Source organism: Melanaphis sacchari, unplaced genomic scaffold, assembly GCF_002803265.2.
Source record: "Melanaphis sacchari strain LSU unplaced genomic scaffold, SCAv2.0 Contig0_pilon_pilon, whole genome shotgun sequence".
NCBI classification, from domain to species: domain Eukaryota; kingdom Metazoa; phylum Arthropoda; class Insecta; order Hemiptera; family Aphididae; genus Melanaphis; species Melanaphis sacchari.
In genome coordinates, this window is record NW_020270366.1 from 1,165,455 (window position 1) to 1,188,838 (window position 23,384).

At 27.6% G+C, this 23,384-nt stretch overlaps 1 protein-coding gene and 1 pseudogene across 2 annotated transcripts; both read right to left on the bottom strand.

The window, feature by feature from the left end:
- Positions 1–97: 97 nt before the first annotated feature.
- LOC112597965 (platelet-activating factor acetylhydrolase-like) lies at positions 98–12,683 on the bottom strand. Of its 2 annotated transcripts, XM_025344248.1 has the most exons (10): positions 12,469–12,683; positions 9,286–9,389; positions 7,498–7,615; positions 4,775–4,940; positions 4,056–4,188; positions 3,874–3,987; positions 3,681–3,772; positions 562–707; positions 394–504; positions 98–314 (listed from the first exon to the last, which is right to left on the bottom strand). In XM_025344248.1, the coding sequence occupies exons 1-10, from the start codon at positions 12,512–12,514 to the stop codon at positions 193–195; spliced, it is 1,152 nt and encodes a 383-aa protein (XP_025200033.1). In that variant the 5' UTR covers positions 12,515–12,683; the 3' UTR covers positions 98–192. The 2 variants fall into 2 exon arrangements, with proteins under 2 accessions (XP_025200033.1, XP_025200024.1); XM_025344239.1 differs by having other exon boundaries at positions 394–707; positions 12,469–12,678.
- Positions 12,684–19,783: 7,100 nt separating this feature from the next.
- LOC112594212 lies at positions 19,784–21,431 on the bottom strand (annotated as a pseudogene).
- Positions 21,432–23,384: the final 1,953 nt, after the last annotated feature.

Genomic DNA, 23,384 nt, shown 5'->3' on the forward strand with positions numbered 1-23,384 from the left:
ATTTAAAAGTTTTTAAACAATTTAAATTTAAGTAGTATATTATTTAAATATTATCTCAAAATCAAATTTAAATTATATACAATAAAAAATAAATACATTATTCATTACATTTCAAAAATTAGTTAAAAATGTGCTAAAAAAGAAACTAGGTATGTAGTTATTTTTCAAGTTTTTTCTACATATTTGCTGTGTTTACCAAGGGTAAATACCGATATTTTGTTTAGGTTTTTTTGTGTAACTAATTAGGTCTTCTACTAAGTTATCAGAATTTTCTTTTATAAATATTTGAGCTTTGTCAGAATTTATCGGGTAACCTGTAAAAAACAAATGTAAGCTAATTAAATTAAAAAAACAATACCTATTTTTAAATAACTTTGAGTATGGGATACGCACCGATTGTGTTGTTTAAAAATTGTATCGCCAGACTACTCTGCAAATTTAATGCCGTTTTAGCATCTAACTTCTTCAGCATTTGCAAGTCTAACCAGTGGCCATGTATGAAAGCTGTATCAGAAGGACTTTCGTGAGTAGTTTTTTTCATTGTGTATAGTTTTCGAATACCTTTGGTATGGAAATACTGGCGAATAAATCTTATATTGGCTGGAAAGTGGAATGTGTGTGTGTTGACAAATAATATTGGTTGTTGAATGTTCAAAAGTGGTTCTGATTTTAACGGAAACATCCAACCATCGAGAATTATAGCAACTCTATTTAAAAAAAAAAAAAAATTTATATTTGTATTTTAAATACTAGAATCACGATTAATAAACGAATTTGTTTAAGTACATACTTAGTTATGGGTTTAGCTTAACAACTATTAATAGTTTAATTTAAATTATAACATTAATTTTAATTTGTAAAATTATCTAAATTAAACGAATACTTCTTACTAAATAGTAAATGTTACGAGAGTTGTAATATTGTAGGTAGATAACTACTAACTTTATTAATTAACATTCATTTATAACTCAAACATTACATTTCTCTTCTGCTAATTATTACTAATTATTAAGCGTTATACGTCTAACGCATGACGTGCCAGAAATTGCACGATTTTTGTTTTTTGTTTCTTTCTTTTCATTAAATTATAAAAATATATAAGATTTTTTTAATGACAAGGTGTCTGGAAAAATAATTTATTTCATGTTCTATTTTAGTTCAAATTCTTTAAACTGAGTAAAGCGTGTAGAGAACTTATGATTAGTTGTATCTATAATAATTGAAAATTCTTGAGCAAGTTGATTAATATCAGGTTTTTAAAAAATGTCTATTTTTATAATATATTTACTAAAGCGTTGAAAATACTTGAAAATTTTGTTTATTAAATGTCACGGAACAAATCACCTATCACAACACGGGACATTAGAAAACGACAATTTTAAGGGTGTATAAGCGAGTTTTAAGTTCATCCGACCATTACACATACTAGTAAAGTACGGCTATGGATAGGGAAGGTCAGAGCGAAGATAGCAACACCCTCCCCATAGCCATAAGTACAAAAGTGACACCACAGTAACAAAATCCGCACTGACAGTAAGCACAAGCACGTACGGTGGCGTACTCGTTGTTTACTATTTTACTATAGGCGGTACGGATTACAGTATTTATACCGGCCTTTTTTGTCATTCAATAATTATTCAGTCTTTTTTCTATCTTCAACACTTCAATACAACATTGAAGAACAGAAGAATCGAAGACCTGCCGACCAACGAGACCAGCTACCTATCCGATCGACGACTCTGAGCAAGCAACACTGGCACCAGCGCTGATATTCAGTGTACCGGGAAGACCGACCCGAAGAACGAGCAGACGGCGAACCGCGAGGCCCGAGACACCTAGCACACATCAACGGTGCCCGCTCGATCCGCGGAGAACGAAGGGCCGACGAGACCCGCACACGCCGAGGAAGTACCAGTGGTACGAAATCAACCGTGACCCCGGACGCAGACAGTCCGCGTGCTTAAGCGTCGACGCGCCACGTCCCGTCGTTTCCCCCCCCCCCACGGGGCTTCGTTCCGTCGTTTCCCCCCTACGGCCAATTGTGAAGTACCGTCGCACCGAGTCCGGCTCGTCGAGCCGTAGCCGCTGTATAGTCACGCGCTGCCGGTAGTCGACTCCGTCCACACAGCCTGTACTAACCCAACGATTAAAATCCTTATACTGTATGATAGGACTGATAATTGCGTCAATCGCGATCGAGCCTCTCGTCCGCGTCGGATCACTTAATTAGTCCGGCCGACGCACCAGCGACGCTCGCTGTCCCGACCACCGTGCATACGAAATGGATTTACTTCAAAGTAATACAACAAGACGTGATAACATAGGATTACGCCTTTTTATGTCACAGGACAATAATCACTACGGATTGTAGTGTTTCATAAATTACGATTAAATATTTTTAATTTTACCTGAAAAGTTTGGATTATATCGAACGTGCCAATGATTATTTTAAATTATTTTATAGTGTTTAATATTCAATTAATTTAAATGCTACGTAAAATCTGCAAAGAACATCATCAATCTGGTCATCTATTGCAAGTCAGATAACTTTTTGTACCAATGTTTGATTTTGCTCGTCCAATAATATTTTAATTTCATTGAAGCATTCAATAAACCGTTGTAGAACTTTGTTTCGACTAAGCAAACGAACACTGTTATACATAACTAAACCTCTGTACATTGAATTTAATTCTTTTAAAAGATATTCAAATTTATATTTAAGCCACCTGAAGTAATGAAATTAACTATTTTAGTCACGAGTTTTTTTATTGCTTCAAATTATTGAAAAGTATTTTTTGCTCATTAAGCTTCTTGGATTATAATACAGTGAAAACCTAGTAGTGGAGGTCTTATATGTTTTGTAAATTCATTTATAAACTTTGATTCTTTGCCAGTCATACTAGGTGCACTATTAGTAGAAACAGAAACGGTCTTTGAAAAATTTTCATCTGTCTCAAAAGGAGTATCTACAACTGCATTGCAAATCTTCTTTTGTTGTTTCTCGCAATATACTAATTTAACCTATTTTTCCTTAATTTAATTACTAACAAAACATTTAATAAATATAGACAATCGAGTTGAACTAAGAATGTCTGTGTTATCGTCAAGGTAAATAGAGAGTAAATTACAAAATTTTAAATCTGTTATTTGGAATATTTTCTGCAATTATTCTTAAAACCTGATCTTTAACAGTATTTTTGATTATGGGCAAATCCATCATGCGTTGAATAGTTTCGTTTAATATTTAAGATTTTAAAATGTTTAATGTTATTATAGTTTTAAAAAATAAAGCATTTTTATTATTAGAAATATTTCTATATCGTTATTTATTTGAATTACTATAGTTTATACTGTAATTTATAATAAAATGTAAAAATGTTTTAAAACTTAATTTATAAATTAATATATTTTAGTACCAAAATATAATGTTTTTTTTTTCAAATTTTATTTTATAATAGTACTTACAAAGTACATGTTTTTAGATTTATAATATTTTTTTTAAACCACAGTAATATTTACGTCTTAAATTTAATAGTTAAAGATTAAGATAATAAATATAAATTATTATCATAATAATGTAGATAAATAAACACAATTGTCTAAAAATCTACATTGTGTAATAATTTATATCTTTATTCTATACAATATTATTTATTAAAATAAACTAGTAATACACTTACTTATAACGACAGTCATGACATGCATTATACATCGCAGTTGCGCCACCAAATGAATATCCAGATGTTATTATTTTGTTAACATCAATCTTGCTCTAATTGCATATAAATGACAAATATGTAAAAATATATAATACATACTATTGCACTAATATCTATCTTCTATAAACAGTATTAACAGTAAAATAGTATTTACTTTCAATTGTTTTAGATCAAATGACGATTTGAGTACATTTTTCACGGAAACGCCAGCATTGATATCCAAAAATGTATTCAGAAGTTTGGTGCATTCTCTATGCCGAACTTTTAACTAAATGAATAAACCAATGAATTATGTTTTACATTAGAAATGCAAAATTACTTTAAATATAATATTACTTGGTTATTTTTCAAAATATAATTATCCGAGTTGTATGTTTTATGGAAATGTCGATGATTGATCCACGTGGGAATGTTCTGCTCTGCGCTTTCTGGAGAATCATAATAAAACGTAATAGGCGATGATTTGTCTCTAATTCAGAATAAAATTCATGTTGTTAATAATAGTTTATTTTAATAAGAAAATTAGGAACAAATAACTAATATAAATAAGATAATATTTATACTGAACTTGATAGTAAAGACAAATTTATCTAAATTTGATGTACTAATATACAAATATATTATTGTAATTTATAAAAATTTATAATTTTCAATATAATAATATTAATTTTTTAAGCGTTCGAATTTTAATTGTTAGTAAATACAGATATACCGTCTCTATTTATAACCATGTATAATGATTTATTGTTGAACTTTAATTGAATAGCATGTATATTACACTAACATATTTAATGATGATGTACTAGAATTTTTATATTTAAAAACATTTTACTTTGTAATAAGTGTTTATGGTTAAATAGATCATTTAATTAAAAAAGAACTTCAGAGGTTTTACTTAGAATAGCGTTATTAACTTTTGAGAGCGCTACTAAGTGTTTGTTGGGTCTTATTTGCTATTTATTTATTTATTTTTTATTTGTTTTAATCATAAATCCAACAGTTCAAGAGTTTTCAAAATTTTAATATTATTAATTACTATAACTGATATTACTGACCTATGTTCAATTGCAGCAACTATAAATCCATATGACGCCAAAGTGTTACAAAAATCAGAGCAAACGAATCTCGTCGCAGCATAACCATGTGAAAATATGATAAAGGGATACGATTGTTCTTTGTCCGATATCGGTGCATCACTAATGGTTGGTATGTAGTAAGGTGCTGTAAAATCAAAAGCAATAATATTGTTTTAATATAATTTTTTGATATAGTCGCCTCTGTTATTCAGAATTTTCATACATCAGTACTAATTTTATTTTACTATTCCTCACCCATTTTTATAATAAAAATTTTTAAAATTGAAAATTTCATTTTTATACGTTATATGATAGAAAAAATAAAGTCAATATGAAAAATAAACACGATTTATTATAAAAAATTCTAAAAAATCTTAGTTTCATTTTTGTCTGCGTTATATAAATTATAATAACTTAGATGCACTATTATAAAAGTATATACCTACACTTATATATTTACATTATAAATAGTTTTATTTTTAAGCTTTTGGTAGTAAAAATTCCTCTAAAAATCTACTATAAACCTACTAAAAAAAATTACAATTAAGATTACTTTATTGCAGGAAATATACAATGTACACAGTTTCTGCACTATTACAACCTGTAGTGCCAATAACATGTAAATTTACATAGATAATAAAATTCACGGTACCTATTAGAAATTTCGGTATTTATTCTATAATAATTTATCTCTGGGGAGCGATAATGAGAAAAAAGATTTTATTGAACGCCTTCGGGAAATTAAAAATTAGACGTTAATTGTTTTTCTTGGATTTAACAACGGGATATAATATTTATTTTATTTTATTGCAAAAATATTATATGATGTACAAATTATTACATCACAGATTAATATTTAATAAGTATGATGATTAGGTTACTTATATTTAGAATAGATCTCATCATTGTATACCATACAACAATTTTGTAATTATGTTATTGTGACTTGATTTCTTTTATTTTTAATACATGTCTTTTAGGGGGTAATGGTTTAGAGGGCCGTGGGTTGGATCACCCTGGTCTATGTTTATGATGGTGCATCCAGGAGCGAGTAACCTAATTTTTATTCAGTAAGTTTTAGAAAAACACGGTCATTTTCAATTGTTTAGCCTCTTTCTTCGTTTTCATTTTGCTGTTCGATTTTGATCAAACTCTTTTCTCATCGTTATGCAAATGTGTCTTTATTAATAGTGTGTGGATTTGCAGTGCGACAAAATTTGAGAGGAACGAAATTTGTTATTATGTGTGTTTGTGTGCATCATCATTACCACTTATCATCCCGATGAAATGAGTTACCTATTTGCTAAGGCTAGGGCGCCATGGTTAGACGCACAGAAGTTAGTATAACTTTTATTATTCTCTGCAGGTTCCTTATTATAAAATTTTAACCCAATTGATCCACGCGTGCGCACTACAACTTATTTATTTTTAAATGGAAACATTATTTATTTTTTCTACAGGTTTGGTTAGTGTATTTTTTTTTTAAAAAATTTGTTTTGTAAGTTTTTTTTCATTATACAATAGATAAATATATTAATTTTACGTTGAAATCTAATATTTACGAATAATCTGTTTTTGAAGAAATTTTAATTATGTTCAATTTATGCTCGAAAATCAAAATAATATCTCAGTTATTGTTAAATAACTGCTTATAGTTAGATAACACAAAAATACGTAATCACTTTCATAAGTGCTTAAACATAAAATTGTTTATTACTGTAAAAGAATTATACTCGTAATTTAAGAAAAAACACAATTAAAAAAAAATTCAAAAAAATAACCAATTAGCCAACCGTATGGAGACGGAATACTTAATAGCATGGTCATATATGTAAAAAAAAGAGATCAATCGGGATGATCACTTCTGTCTTAGAGCCTTTCTCAATAATTTAACTGCATTGAAAAATTCTCTTGAAGATATTCTGTATTATACCTATCATTAATCCGTAGTCGTTGCTTAATAAGTACGATGATACTTAGGTAGTTAGATACCTACTTTGACAATTAAACCATACGCTTAAGTAACGTGCATAGGTATATAATTAAAATCATATTAAATAGTAATTTTTAACTCGTAAGTCAAATTATCCTTAGCATGTATGTAGCAGAAAATAAAAATAAATTAGCAGTGCACTTTTAAAAATACCAGTAGCTTTTAAATAGTAGGCACATGAATATAGTATGATACTATATCTTCTGGTAAAAGTTATAACTAATTTATATTGTTAACTGTTTATAGTTTTAGATTTTACATATCATATTACACATAAGTCTTTCTTAGATTTATTTTTATGATAATATAATATATTAAAATCTATAATTATTAATAAAAGTATAATAGATGGGTACATATTATAATATGATAAATAAATTATTATTTTTTAGGATATAGATTTACCAAAGTTGTTACTTACTCTACCGGATAACCTATAAGCCAATACTTAAATCGTACATAGTCTAATGACTTACTTAGCATTTGATTTTTTTTTTAAATTTTGATAATAAGATATTAAATTTAGTTATTGCATAAACAGGATAGAGTGTAAAAACTTAATTATCAATATAGATAAAAAAAGATATTATTATGTTTGAAATTTCTATATAGGTATTATAATTATAGATCACTGATCGACATTAGTAATCTTTAATGTCATCACTCATTAATTAAATTCAATATGAAACTATTAAAAATTAATCATTACCTTGACCAATGAGTGGTGGAACATACTTGAATATGAAATAAGGTAAACGAAGAGCATTGGCAAATGCTTTCAAATACATTTCATTTGGAATCCATGGAACCCATTTATCCGAGTATTTCTGTAATCAACGCAATAGTATTCATAAATAATAGATAATATAAACACTTTAAATTTTGATTAATGCAATTAACTTAAAATTGAAAAATATGTTATTTTAGTTAAAATGATATTATGATATTATGATAATATATTGACTTAGTCTTAAAATATAACACAGAAAATTTTATGTTCAGAAGACTCAATTTTACTGATATTATTATTATAATTAAATAAAATTTACCAATTATTAAATTAAAGGGTAAGAATGTTATTTGTGTTCTCTCATTGTTTTTTTATATTTTAATTTTAAAGTAAGTTTTAAATATATATTAGGTATATAATGACCAATAAGTATTAAGTATGTAAGATGCTAAAGAAAAAAATGTTTAAAACTTTCAATAATAATAATAATAAAATTCAATAGTAAATACACAAATAATATTCTTAACTTTATATATTCATATTTCTTCTCTTTAATACCCCAACCAACTCTCAACTTATTGAAATGTTTTCACATTGTTGTGAAATACAGATATCAAACAAATAGTTTTCTTAGGTTTATAGTATGCTATAATTACTTAGTTTGATAATAAGTCATCAAATATTAATTATGCAATAGTCTAGAATCCACAGGACACAGACCACAAGTTTTGATTAGACATAACGTAATGAATTTGGTTTCATTGTGCAATTGATATAGAAATAATATACTCATTTTGTCACGTTCTCTTTAGACTTATGTACCTTTATATATAAGCCTTACACATTTAATAAAAGTCACAGTAATTTATATAAACAAAACATTTTAGAACCGTTAAATCTGTCTTATATTTTACTTCAAGTATCGAAACGTCAAAAACAAAGAAATTTAACAATTATAGAAATAGTAATTTTTATTCAAAAAGTTTTAGTAGGTTTTAAGTTAGTTAATGTTGTTAAAACTGTAATTAATACGTCTAAAAAATATTTTATATTCATAAAAAAATTATCTTAATAAATAAAAACATAAAGGTGATATATTTGAATAACTAATAATACGTAGTATAATGGAAAACCTCCCTAATATCTATGAATTAATAATAATAATAATTAAGTTTAGTACCTAATTTAATAGTTCAATTGAACATATTTTAGTTATTAATACCAATCAAATAGACTAAATAGTGAGCTATTAAAAATATTGGTTGTCTAATTTTCTTGATTTAAAATAACAGTTTAAAATCTATAATGTTTTAAAAATAAATATAATTCATGCGCTTTAATATCTTAAACAGAAATTCAGCAATCGGTAGTCTATAAAACAAATAAATAGTCTAATCCAAAACTTGATCAATTATAATTTATTGTATGCAATGAGAAATGACCTTTTTATAATACCTTACTGTTTGACATATTCATTACAGCATAATATCTAAAGATAAGCGTTAGATCTTTGAACACAATGTTTAATATTGTTAGAAACAATTTTTTAAGACTAAAAATACCCCTTATAATGAGCATCACGATTATTGGTCGGTCTATTTTGCCTTTGATAGAGAAATTAATTTTCCAATAGAAGTGAAAAATGTTGCTAGCACTTTTAATAAATTAAACTAAATAAATAAATTAGGTATTTTAATTTTATGAAGTTGTATTGCTATACGTATATTGAGATTATTATATCATATTATGGTATTCTGTTATACTTACATCCAATTGGTCAGATGGAATGTTAGTTGGATAAAATACTCTCGTAAAACACCCTTCTTCAGAATATTCTGTCATCAATTCCATACATCCTGTTGCGTGTGGACCTAGAAGTAAGTAATGTCAAAGTTAATGAAACATGACAATTAAATTTGTAATTATACTTAAACATTTTTTAATAAAATAAATATATGTAAAACTATGTATAGTAAGGTATAAATGTACAATTAAGAAATTATTTAAAATATATAGGTATACAATGAATATTTATTATATAGCTACTATGCATATCAATACAGTGAACACCTTACTTCGAGGATCGATGAACTCCCTAAATTATAGTATATATCGCTTTTATGCATAGTCGCAAAGTGCCAACAAAAATAATTTGTATTTAATATTTATTAAACTTTTTGTAACTCTAACTCATCATGGAATAGTAATATAAGCACGGGTTTATATTAATAAGGATTTCACAAAAAACTAGTCATAAAGACAACAAAATGGTCTAGTTTTCAAATAAAAAAATGAAAGTATTATTTTATTTTAAATTAATATTTTTAGAAGTATATGAACCTTAAATTAGCCTTATGCATAAAAAAAAACTATATAATTGTTAATTATATTCATTATATTATATTAATAAAAAATAATGATGAATAGTTGACCTCAGTCACTTTTGTGTTCTGAGTTCTGAGGTCAAGCATTGACCGGCGTCACTAGCTTTCGGATTGGTGACCATCCAATTTCTTAGTGGCGAATCCATGGTGCACACACATACATAACACCTTAAAAATAAAACCCTACACAAAAAACCTACTGTACGTTTTTTAAAGCTAATGGCCTTAGTTGCCTAGCTAAAAAATCAATAAAAAAAAAAAAAAAATAATAATAATGGTGAATTTATGATACCTGTAGTTGTGTATGCAGGGCCGTAGAGAGAAAAGTTCAGGTCCGGGAGGAAAATGCTTAAGGGCCCCTATTAGTGGTGGTTTCAGGAGCCACGGTCACCCTCCTTCCCGCAATTTCTCACAAGACCAAATAAATTTCAAATATTTATACTTTTTCTATTTCAAGTAACAAAGTAAAAGCACATATTTGTAAACAATATTAGTTTTTTAATTAAATTGCTTTTTAAATAATTTTATATCTTTTATATGTATTTATACATTACATATTATTAGTTATCTTTTTCGGGCCCTTTAAAACGTTCGGGCCCGGGGGCCGGGAGGAATCCTACTTTTCCTCCTCCCTAACGACAGGCCTGTGTGTATGTACATTACAATAGTAGTGGTCAGCATGAATATGTTAGCAAGATACATATATTAATATAATACAATGGTACCTACCAAAAGTCAAAATGTTTATAAATACATTTTATATAATTTGACACTTTTTATTAATGTGTATCGAAAAAAATTAAATTAATTGTAATAATAAGTAAATTTTGGTTTTATAAAATAAGATGAAAGCCACAAGTTGGTCACCTTTGTATTATAGAAACTAGAAAGTATACTGTTTTAAACTCTGTGGTTCAGTTGGTTTAGCATACAGTTAGACTTAGACGTTAGTTTATTTTTATGTATAGACATTGATCAGATCATAATAAATGAGTTTTGTTTATACACTATTTGTAGCTTATTGAATTAACTTTGAGACTAGATCATTTGAGTAGATTATAAAATAAGCCAATAAAGCAAATTTACTATACTCCCCCCCCCAAATATATATATATAAATATTTTTTACTTAAAAATGTAATTAAATTTAAATTATTTAGGTATTGAGATCTTAGTTTAGTAATACAAAGACTTATACACATCGTGTATTTAATAAATTTAATATGTTAAAATGTATGAGTATAATAAACTAATGTATATATTAAACAGGAAATGTATAATAAATAAACACAATTGGGAAAATATAAGAGTATTATTTTAAGCACTTAATAATTATAAAAATATTAATTAAAAATATGTATTCGTGTTAAAATAATATTTGTGATAATCAGAAATTTTGAATGCTCAACCAAAACTAGTTTACTCCTTGTGTATAGGTAGATAAGTGGGATAACAATGTATTAATTGCATCTACATTAAAAAAAAAGGATTAAATTTTTTCATGTTCCAGTGAAAAAATGGTATATTAAATATAAAATATGGAAGTATAATATAACACAATGTGTTATAAAATGTATTTCTACTTATTGCAATACTGTACATGTTTAATATAATATGTTTAACAGAGCAGAAAATACAGGCACGGAAATAAAAAAAAGACTCTAAAATACCGGTTTCACAACAAGTTACATTACCATAAAATAAATTGAGGTTTAAAATCATGATAAACTAAATATTGAATTTAGTGAGGTAGGCGAGGTCATTTTTAGAAAGAATGATAAGTGCGAATTAAAAATAATAAAAATATCACGAGTGTTTTATGTATTAATACATTAGATTCTTAGGTTTAAAAAATACCAACGGAGAGGGGAAAGTTGATAAATAAACTAAAAAAAATATAATGGTTTTATGTATTATAAATAAGTAGGTAAAAATGTAAGTAAAAGTTTTAGGAAAAAATTTTCAATAACAACTCCCTAAAAAAATAGATAGGTAAGAATATGTTTTGCTTTATTTTCAACTAATATATTTTAATATTAGTATCATTAAAATTATTAATGATAAATATATACATTGAATTAGTATTTAAGCATTAAGTTCATCTAAAATATGATATATTTTTGTAATACTATGGTATCCTATGCATATTAGGTAATGTAAAATTATAAATAAAAAATAAAAATTAAATTAAATTAACGCATTAATATTATTTAAAATTTTTACATCAGAACATGTGAATTATAGATACTGGTTATCGCTAAATTAATTAACCTTAATTAGGAATTAATGTCTGACATTGTGTATGGAAATTAAAATGATCGTTTTATTACAATTTGATGAAAAAAACTATTATATTATGACTGTATAAGTACACAAAATTATGATAATATGTACCTATAGCTACTTTTGGAATAAGCTAAATAATTAATATAAATTAACAAAATAAGTGTAATAACAATTAAGCTTTATAGATTGGCAATAGACATTAGCTTATCTGAAATAATTATCTAATATATGGTTATATTACAATTATAAACAAAACATAAATTCAAGTTAAAAATTTGTACCTGTCGGAAAAGGTATATGAAGCTTTTTTGATTGTTCCTTATTCATCGCTAACAATCCACCTGATTTTAAAAACGATGATTTATTTTTAAAAATCACTGTGTAACTGTAGGATTAGCGCGTAGTTTCACGTCTGCAGTTGAACGTAAACAAAATCGGCGACTAAGTGGTTTTCCTGTACGTTCCACAAAACATTATTCAATGGACTATTTTAGTGGGGATTTGCATTGCGATTAGTTAGAATATTGTAAATATAGTGGTATATTTAAATACTTAGTATCTGGTAAATATCTACATTTGAATGTTAAGGCTTTTTAAACTAATACCAATTTATAACTACTCTTTTTAAAACTTAAAATGTTATCATAAATTATAATGCAAGTAAATAATTTATAATATTTAGTTGGTAAAAGCTGTAAACACTTTTAACCTAATTTTAAATTATTATCATATATTGATAAAAATAAGATAAACATTATTTTTATCATGACTTGTTATTTTAAATCTGTGAAGGTCAAATATAATATACGAGTATGTATCTATTAGTATATTTTCATTAAATAAATTTAAATTTATGTTTAGATTATAAATATAATTTACTTATTGTTATACGTTTGAAATAATAATCAGGAAATTTAATTTTAAGTGTTTTTATTCTTTTAACTATTTAAGTCCTAAAATATAATCAGTACCAAAATATTTTTATCTTAAAAATCATAAACGTATTTTGAACTTTGATGTTTATTTTATAATCTTATAGATTTATAAAATCAGTTGATTTATTATTATTTATTGGTGTTTATATTTTCAAAATTATTTCCATGTCTCATAATTGTTCGAAATGTGTATAGCTGAATTTATTAAGTGGAATGTTAGCATTGAGCGTGGCTTTATATAACTCATTGTTAAATGAAGATTTTGAGGACGAATCTTGTGAAATAAGCTGCTAAAATTTTTTTTGTTTTCTACACGATTGACTCTTCTTCGATGTTTTTCAGTTGCAATATATTGTATTACAGAAAAACGTTTATCACTGCCCACTAGCTATTTTTATATTGTATACTGTACAAAATAGAATTTTATTGACCGTTGTAAATGTGTTTCCAAATATCAAAACGTAGTTTTTTTAAAAGGGTAGTAACAGATGATTTTTCTTTTGGTATTTTTATTTCACGATATTATTTTAAAAATATGAAGTATAAAGTACTGAACACGTGTAATAAAACAATTAAACAAAAAAATCAATGCGAACAAGAATAATACTCGAACACAGGGAAAGTCGCACGTTTTGTCAATGGATCGCACCAAATGTCTAAATTAAAAACGATTGTCAAACGATTTTTGTCATCCGTTATGTACAAGGTGATATCAATAAATCAATTTTATATCGATTTCAAGAATACAATAGTCAATAATATACTTTAGTACCCGGCCAAAAATAAAATAGTTCAAAAAAAGCATTTACATGAAAAAATTATTAAAATGTATATTTTAAATAATATATATTTTATATAATATATTTATATGCTCTAACCCATGAAAAATGCAAAAATATGTAAAATAATATTTGTTATTTTAACTATAAATAAGTCCAAACAAATTTTGGTCGAATCTGTTTTAGTATACAACGTAGCAAAAAAAACATGTAAACGCATTAAATTCACAGCCTTGGTTATAACGCTATGCTACAATTATTCTTAACACACACACACACACACACACACACACATATATATATGCGTGTTTGCCTAATCGAGAGAATAATAAATATTGTAAAATAGTAGGAAGTAATAATTATTTTATCAAAATATCATCAAACTATAAAAAACGAATTTCTGTTATAGCTTATAGGTACTTCCTTTATAATTTGAAGATTGGAATCGACAATAAAAAATTGAAAGAAACCATATCAATAACCAAATTGAAAATTAAAAAAAGATTGATTTTATAAATAAGTTAATAAATTTTAAATTTTACAATTTTCAAAGAAATTTTACCATTAATGGATGACATATGGTAACTTTTGATTTTAATATATTATGTAATTCATAATGTATTTATTGAGCATTAAAAGTCTAAATAAATACAAAATATATCATAAATTTTGTAAAAGATATACAAAGCACAAGTTATAATTATTTTAAAATGATTAAATATTATAATTACTACTATCTACTAGCTTGTTCAAAATTGGACATACGAAGAAAAGTAAATCTAAGTTCACTAAGTTCTGGGTTCTATCAATTATTTTATTACCATGAGTCAACATTTTTTAAGTACTAATCTTCTAATTAAACTTATATTGATAAATATTTTTAATGATGATTGAAAAAAAAATTGACTATTTTCACTTTTAACTCTGAACAGTTCACATGAAAAACAGATAGTAAATACCTACTATATAATATTTTTTGTCGGTACGTATAACATAGTAGGTTAGTTTTTATTATTATAATAATAATTAGCTAATATTATTTTAGCTATATAATATTATATCTTAGTATTTTATATGTCTTACGAGTTTTTTACAATAAAATATTTACTTTTTTTTATATTTAGTTATTTGTTCATCTTCAATTTTATATAAACTGAAGTTTGAGATCTGTAAATTATATCAACAATAATAGTTTCGACTATAAGTTGTAGTTATAATTATGATAATTTATTATAATTAGTTAAAGCCTATGACAATTACAGGAAAATAAAAGTATTTAATGAAATATCCATTATCCATTATTATCATTAAATACTATTTATATATGGCGTAGAGACTAAACAAGACTTCGGCAACTATATAATTGTGTTTGACTAATTAATTATCATGTTAATTAAACGTAAAAATTAAGTAAATCAAAACTGTTTTGCAGTAAGTAGTAATTTTGTAACTTGTAATGTATGATGTGAACAATTAAATGTCTAAAAAATAACCTAACTTAAACAATACCTGGTATTGTACGAATGATCGCGAATAAAATGAATGGAATACCGGATATTCTGATACTAAAAATAATTTACATTGTAGCTGACAACTATAATTATAAACATAATACAAACATCATATAAATGTAATAACATGATTTATATAGGTCATAGCATTATAATGTATATATTTACTTTGCAACTAATTAGCTATTGGCTTAACAGAAGTGAGCTTTTTTAGAGAAAATGGCTAAAAGTTTCATATGAATTACCTATATATTATGATTTAATATAACTAATCGTTAATCAAGTATTATGAAGCTGTGTTTTTTTCCGGAAACTAAGTGGTAAGTATATTTAATATTTTTTGGATTGCTTTATTATACTTAAGTACCTTTATTTATTTTTGAACATAAAATAAGTACCTATAACGATGCCCAATTAAATTATTCTCAAGGTTATATCTGAATATGAGTAGTATATAATTTATAAGTTTAATAACTAACCACATTTTTCTCATCTGTTAGTTATTTATTGTGTTGAATGAGCCAATATAGATTACTATACCCACAGAGAGGAAACTATTTTTCTATAATATACTCATTAGTTACTTTGAATCACTATTATTTATATTGTTTATCTAATGAATCTTCGTTATGGAATAATATTTTAGATTACCGACATCTCAATTTTTAATCAGGGACTACACGAGTATACAATTTTGTGTGCAACCCAAGTATTAATATATTTTAAGGGAGAGAGGAGTTAGTGTATGGGTCTTAGGTGTCATGTATTACTAAATATGGTTTTTAAAACCACTTCTGATCTCAATACGTAATATTATTTTTATTATATCACAAATTTCAAAATTTCACTGTGAAATAATGTTTTTTATTATCATTTATGCATTTATATACATTTTTTTAATAATAGTAATAAAAAAAGTAGTATAAGTAGATACTATTGCTTTTTGTTTTTATATTTTAATAATTATTTATTGTTTTTTAGATTCTGAACGATATTATTAATTTATTGATTTTCTATAGGCTATATATTATATAATTTTTAACTACTTATTTTTGTAAATAACTTATTTATATATAACTTACTGTTATTAATAACTTATTAATAATAAGGTATTAATAATGTCTATATGTATTCATTACTATTTCAAGACTTTCACACATCATGATATCTGTCATATCTATAATGATAGGTTAGTATAAATTATATATATATATATGAAAGATAGAATAATCTTCATTATTTATTTATTAATTAATATTTACCTTGCCATCTTGTATATTAAAGTAATTTAATTTTTAAATTAAATAATGTAAATTATAGTAATTACAAAAGTTTTTATTTTGTATGCTGCTATAACATAATAGACAGAAAACATCGATTTTATGTCAAACATTATTATTTAGAAAACGTACCTATACTATTGACTTCATATGTTATTAGAACATTTAATATTTATGTGCTAAATAAATCTTAACTCATATACTTAAATTATGGTTAATAATACGTTCAATATTTTTTTTAGCGATATTTTTAATGAAGGAAGTATAATTATTATGAATTACACATACAGGAAATTATTAAACAATGACAATTACGAAATTAAATGCTCTATCTAATACAGTGGTTCCCAAAAACTCATCTCAAATTCTCAAGTAGTGCACGATGCCAAGGATTTTTTTTCAAGTTAATACATTTGTAAATTTATAAATCAAAGAAAAAAATAATATCAACATTTAAATTAGTATTACTTTTCGCTACTTAATTAATTTAGCGTCAATTAATAAGTTAAAATATTTTTATTTAATATTTACTGTACATTAACTGCTTATTTCATTTTTGAAGTTTTTTAGTCATTACTTAATAAAATGATAATTTTAATCAAAATTTAATAAATTCGTTAGGAGTTAATATTACAAATTTCATTAATGATACAACCTTTTTAATTCTATTAATAAATAAAAAAATAAATTTTAGTGACCTATTAAATTAAAATTATATATTGCACTGATAATTATTAAATTAAAAAAAAATAAATTGTTTTCTATCACTGTTTAGTCTATATACATTAATTATATTTCTGCTCATTTTTTTTTTGTGTTAACAATTTATCATGTTTCCTATTATACTGAAGTCAAATGGTAAGGGTCTTGCAAAAATATAAAGTTACCTAATGCAAAATGCATTGTTAATAACAAATTCATCATAATTTTTTATAATAATTTTGTTTTAATTGTTTCAATTGCTAGGGAAATTTAAAGATCTAATAGTTTTACTTAATGCTTTATATATAAATACATGGGGTAAATGAATAATTAATAATTAAATAAGAAAAAACTATATTTCGGATTATGTTTCATAAAAATATTTTTGTGTTTAAAATTGATAGAATATTTAAAAAATAAAAATACTTGTGTATTATATGGACATTGGACATATGGTATAACCATCATCGGACGTCATATATTTATTGATTTTTTTTATTAGATAAGCCTCGGAAATTAGATGACCATTGGCAGAATTCAATTATATATTATGTTAATATTTTACCTTAAATTACATTGAGTATATACAAATACAATTCATTAATTAACTTACACTTGATAATAAAGGTTATCATTTATTTTAAGGTGTCCGGTTGTAAAGTTTCAGAAAGAATGCTCATATATTTATTTTATGCTTCATTGTTAAACTTATACATTATTATAACAAGTAGTAGGTACTAGGGACACAAAATACTGAATATATAAAAGGCAAGAAAAATGTTCAAATTCGAGTTATGATGTTATAAGAAATAAAGAAAAATTAATAATAATAAATAATATTAATGATAGATCTGTATGAAATATAGTCTATGATATGTTAAAGAGAAAATAAAATACTATTTGTTTTTGAAAGAAGTATCCTTGTAAAAATGTTTTGACCAATAACCAATTTCAAGTATTTGATAATGTAAAGAATAAAAGAAAATTAGACGTACAATTTATCATAAATTTAACAAGATACAATTATAAATGATAAATAACATGATAAAATTTGATTTTGATGAATCTGGTTTTAAAATTAATAAAAATGGTTTCAATATAATGCTGAACAAAAAACAATATGATCGGAGGCCACGTAATAGATTGATTCATATTAAAATACAATTAATGTAGTAAAAATTGTGATGAAAACTAATTTTGAAGACATTTGAAGAAAACCATAATCTGGATATAATATGTAAGGAATGATACGTAAAATAAACTCATACGATTTATATTTAACGTACTCCTCAAAATATGATTTTTAGAATTTCAAAAAAAATACTATAAAACCATATATTTTTAAATAATTATTTTTTTTTTTATCATTAATAAAATTAAAGAGTATCTTATAATGGTGTACATTAACATTTTTAAATGAGAACTGATAAATGTTGTCCTTATGCTTACTTAAAGATTCTAAAGACCAGAAATTGAATAAATACATTATTAAAGGATACAATGAGGATAAGCATGCTTGATGAATCAACTTATTTAAGTATAATAAATCTGCTACTACTACTGATATTTCAGGTAATCGATAAATTTTACAAAAAGGTTATTTTTTCTAAATTGTTTTATTATAATTCAAATTTGTTTATAATGTTATTTTTTAATTTCTCTAACTTTAAAGTGTAATTTTATGATTACTCAAAACTGTTATCGTTAAAACACAACAGAATACCTATACATCGAATCATAGATTAAATATTTGAACGATGCAAATCAGAAACAATGGAAATAGAAAAAATATTTTCTACAAAATAAAATAACATAACTTAAATCATACCACATAATGTAAAATATATAGTAAAAATATTTAAAAAAATTGCTTATAAAATGTCGTAATAATATTAGGCCGTTATCGATGTAGAGAATAAGCTAAAATTAATGAATTATTCAAAAATAATAAATTCGTTGTATAATAAACATACAAATCTTTGTTTCGACAAAACAATGTTCGTATTATTTTTGTTGCCTATCAAACACGAAAACGTAAATTGCTCGTTTAGTAAAAAAATTTATTCGTTACGTTTATGTATTTTACTCATTTTAATAGGTAATTTATTATCGTAGTCTGTCGAGAACAAAGAATAATCACAGATGTTAAATGGTAATATATATCGTTATATCGGTAACAGTAGCAGACCGAAAGATTTACATGTGCGCATGGCTATTAAAACAATAGTTATAACTTATAACTTATAGTGATATCATAATAGAACAATTATTTTGTACTGATATCATACCTAAGCGATTGGTGGACTACAAATAATATTATTTTCAAAGCGATTTTATATAAAAAAAAAAAAATGTATAACAGAAGTAATAATAATAATAATAATGATAATAATGATAACAACAATAATGAAATAATTAACGGTACTTTTTACACTTCAACTGTCAACTTTGATAATGAAGTAGCAGTAACAGCAACGCTAGTCCGGAGTTTCGGTTGTCACGGGTCTGCTGTCCGCTACGCGGCCGTCGTCTTCGTCGTCGCCGCCACTGATGATCTGCACGCTCCTGATGGGCGTTTGCTGCGTTGTCGTACTGCGGTACGCCAGCCTGGGCGTCGAACGTTCTCTGTCCGGATCGTATCGCGGGCTGGTGGACAGCAGCATCCGGATCAGTCCGTCCTTGAGCGTTTGCGTGACTATCGGCGACGACTCTTGCCCCTGCAACGCGGTTGTCGAACCCGGGATCCGGGGCCCTTGATAGTAACTGGGCACGTAGTAGTTGGGCTGCTGATAGGGCATCGGGTACGGGACGGGCGCCGGGTAAGGGGCGACGGACACGAGTTGCGAGACGCGGGCCTGCACGAACGACAGTATGAGCTCCATGAGTTCGTCCCGAAGAGCCACCAGACTCGGACCGCGCTGCGGCGGCGGCGCGACGTACGCGACCGGCCGCTGTTGTTGGTACGCGGCCGCCGCGGACACCGGGTACGCGGCCGCCGCGGTCACCGGGGTACGGGCCGAGGCTGGTACAGCGGACGGGCTGTTGCCTCTGACGGTATTGAACCGTCGCCGGGCCGCCATACCGTTGGCCGTCGTCTTCGTCTTCGTCCGCCGCCGTCTGCTGCTGACGGCGTGTCGTTCGACCGGCGGCGGCGGCGGCCGCGTCGGACGGCCGTACGAGCTGATCGGCATCAGTTCGGACATGAGCGCCGACACGACGGGCGAAACGGGTCCCGACTCCTGGAGGCTGGACCGGCCGTGCACGCCGTACACGTCGGGCGCGTCTCCGTCTTCGTTCTTGGGCAGTTGCCTGCGCAGGTCGTTACCACCGCGCCGCCGCGGGTCCATCGCGTCTGCGTCTGTCATCAAATCCGGCGCCACGGTTACCGCGACCGGTCTCTTGGACACCAACACCTTTTTCACTCCGGTCGACTTGCCGCCGTCTGACCCGTCGTCGCCACCTCTACCGCCGCCATCGCCGCTGCCGTCGTCCTTTTTATTCCTCCGACCGGCGACCGTCTGCGCCGTGGACGCGGCCGTCGGGTCCGTCGACGGCCGCGGAGACTCGCTGCCGGCCGACTGGAAACCGGACGAGTTGCTGGCCGAGTACTTTACGCGCTTCAGCCGTCCCTCGTCGTCCACGAACCCGAACATGCCCTTCACGTTGCCCGCCACGTCGCGGGTTTCTACTTTGAAGCTGCCATCCGATGCTTCGTACCCGAACGTGTAAGAACCGTCGTCGTTCACCTTGTTGATCTGCTTGAGGATGGACACGTCTTTGGGCTGTGCGGCCGGCGTCGTGGACGCGGCTGCGCTCTGACCGGAGTCTTCGGCGACCACCGACACTGGCTCGGGTCGTTTGTCGACGACGGCGGTCTTTGCGCTGGGCGACTCGTCGGACGCCACGACGTACGCCAAAAATAGCACCTGAGAACACGTAACGCTACAGTGATGAACAGATTCAGACAGAAAGACAGAAAGACTGAAAGACGGGTCAATAGATAGGTATACCTGCAAGACGGTTGTGGACGAGACCATTGCTCCGGGTGTATTGACAATGGTCACACCGGCGCGGGTCGCCTAAATAGACTTCGGCTGGGCGGTAAGACCGCGTGCGAAAGCGTCGGGGAAAATTCGCACGGTGTGTGAAGTAACCGCGTGTGAGAATCGCGTTACAAGTTTCGACAGATTTTTCTGTCAATTGAAGCCCCGGTAAGTCAAATAGACCTCGACGCTGTGAAGTCAAAACGACCAAGGTCGAAGAAGGTTGACTTTCTTTTTTTACTCTTGCATTTTGTCATTTTAACAATACAACACTGGTCTGTGGCGCATATTATATAGTCGTGATAATAGGTGTTATTATTAACGTGTATAGGTAGATTCCATTGAGATATAAGCGTATTAATGCCAAACAGCACGGCTTGCTGTGTTTCCTAAAGTTTGCTTACGGTCGATTCAAATGACCTCCGTGAACCGGAATATATTTGCTTACCAAAATATATGTTGTTAACGAATTAAAATGAATACATTTTTTGACGAAAGGTGTAGATGAGGAGTGTTTTGATTCGATTAAGATATCATATTTATTTATTAATATTTAATATTCATGAACTTTTTATCTGTTATATCTTGTATTACTTTGGAATTTAGCGCTTAGTTGTTTACATTTACGGATGTATAATGTGCATTTAAATATACATTTAATAACAAAAAATACCAAGGTTATAAATTTATAATATATATATATACATATACTGTATTTTAATAACCTACATAATCTGGTAATATTTTTGTGAAGAAATACTACATACATAAATAGCCAATAGATGATGCTCTTTTGTATGTATTCGTACTTAAATAAATAAATAAAAAATAGATTTTATTCAATTACGTATTTTTTTGTCAATTAAAATAAACAATGAAATATAGGAATGGTTATGACAATTTTCTATCATGTTATTTTATTTTATTTCATGAATACATTTTTTTAAGAATTTATTAGTAATAACTTATTATTACTAATAAGTAATAAATCATAAATATCTAATAAAGTATTAAATTGAATTCTTATAGATAAAGAAAAAGATTATGAGCGTGAATCCTTAGTTGTTGACTTAATATCTAATAAAGTAATAAATAATAATATTAATAATGCAATACATTTTAACTGAATGTCAAAATTTATAATATCATCTGCTTTTAACTTAACATAGGATATTACCAATCACCAAGATGAAACACAATTGGGAATCAGATCCCAAAAAACATCAAAATGTTAAATAGAATAAAACAAATCAATATGTTTGACAAAATTAAAAAAAAAAAAAATGGAATTTAATTTTAAAGTTTAACTTATGACTATTATGTAGAAGCTTAAATTATAATAAAGATAAATAAATTATAAACAAAATTCAATGTACTATACAGTTTTCATTGCATAACAATTCGTTTTTACAAAAAGTTAATTTATACATTTTATTAAACCATATAACAGGGGTAACCAAACTGTGGCTCGCATCTTATCGTAAGGTACAAAACATTTTTACGAAAACAAAATTTTTTTAATATGAAATTATATATTTGAAGAGGTATAATATTTTATAAAATTACGATTTATAGAAAAAATTTAGTATTTTTGATATAATATTAAAATATATATATTTTTTTATTTTTAACTATTAATTAATATCTTATTTGATGAGTGTTAATTTTTTTTTTGTAAGTTTTTTGAAATTAGGATTATACATTATTAGAGCAATCCTCAACAATTCTGTTAAATGATAGTCTAATCAATGATCAATTGTTGATCTATGTATATTTTTGATATTATTTATGAAGAAAAAATTAAGATAAAATTTAATTTGACATTATTATATTGTTCGCATTTTACACATTTAATTTAATTTATTATAATTATATTTATACAAATAATATATATTATACACAAATTGACCTTTTTTTCATTTCAGCTCTTCCATTTTTATTGATATA

What these genes read in the sequence shown, in the direction of transcription:
- LOC112597965 (XM_025344239.1), bottom strand. Translation starts at nt 12,514, where the DNA reads ATGAATAAGGAACAATCAAAAAAGCTTCATATACCTTTTCCGACAG. An exon ending in TTCCATCTGACCAATTGGAT is followed by an intron (nt 7,616 to 9,285) that starts GTAAGTATAACA and finishes CGTTGATTACAG; the next exon opens with AAATACTCGGATAAATGGGT. An exon ending in TTGATCTAAAACAATTGAAA is followed by an intron (nt 3,773 to 3,873) that starts GTAAATACTATT and finishes ATATGCAATTAG; the next exon opens with AGCAAGATTGATGTTAACAA.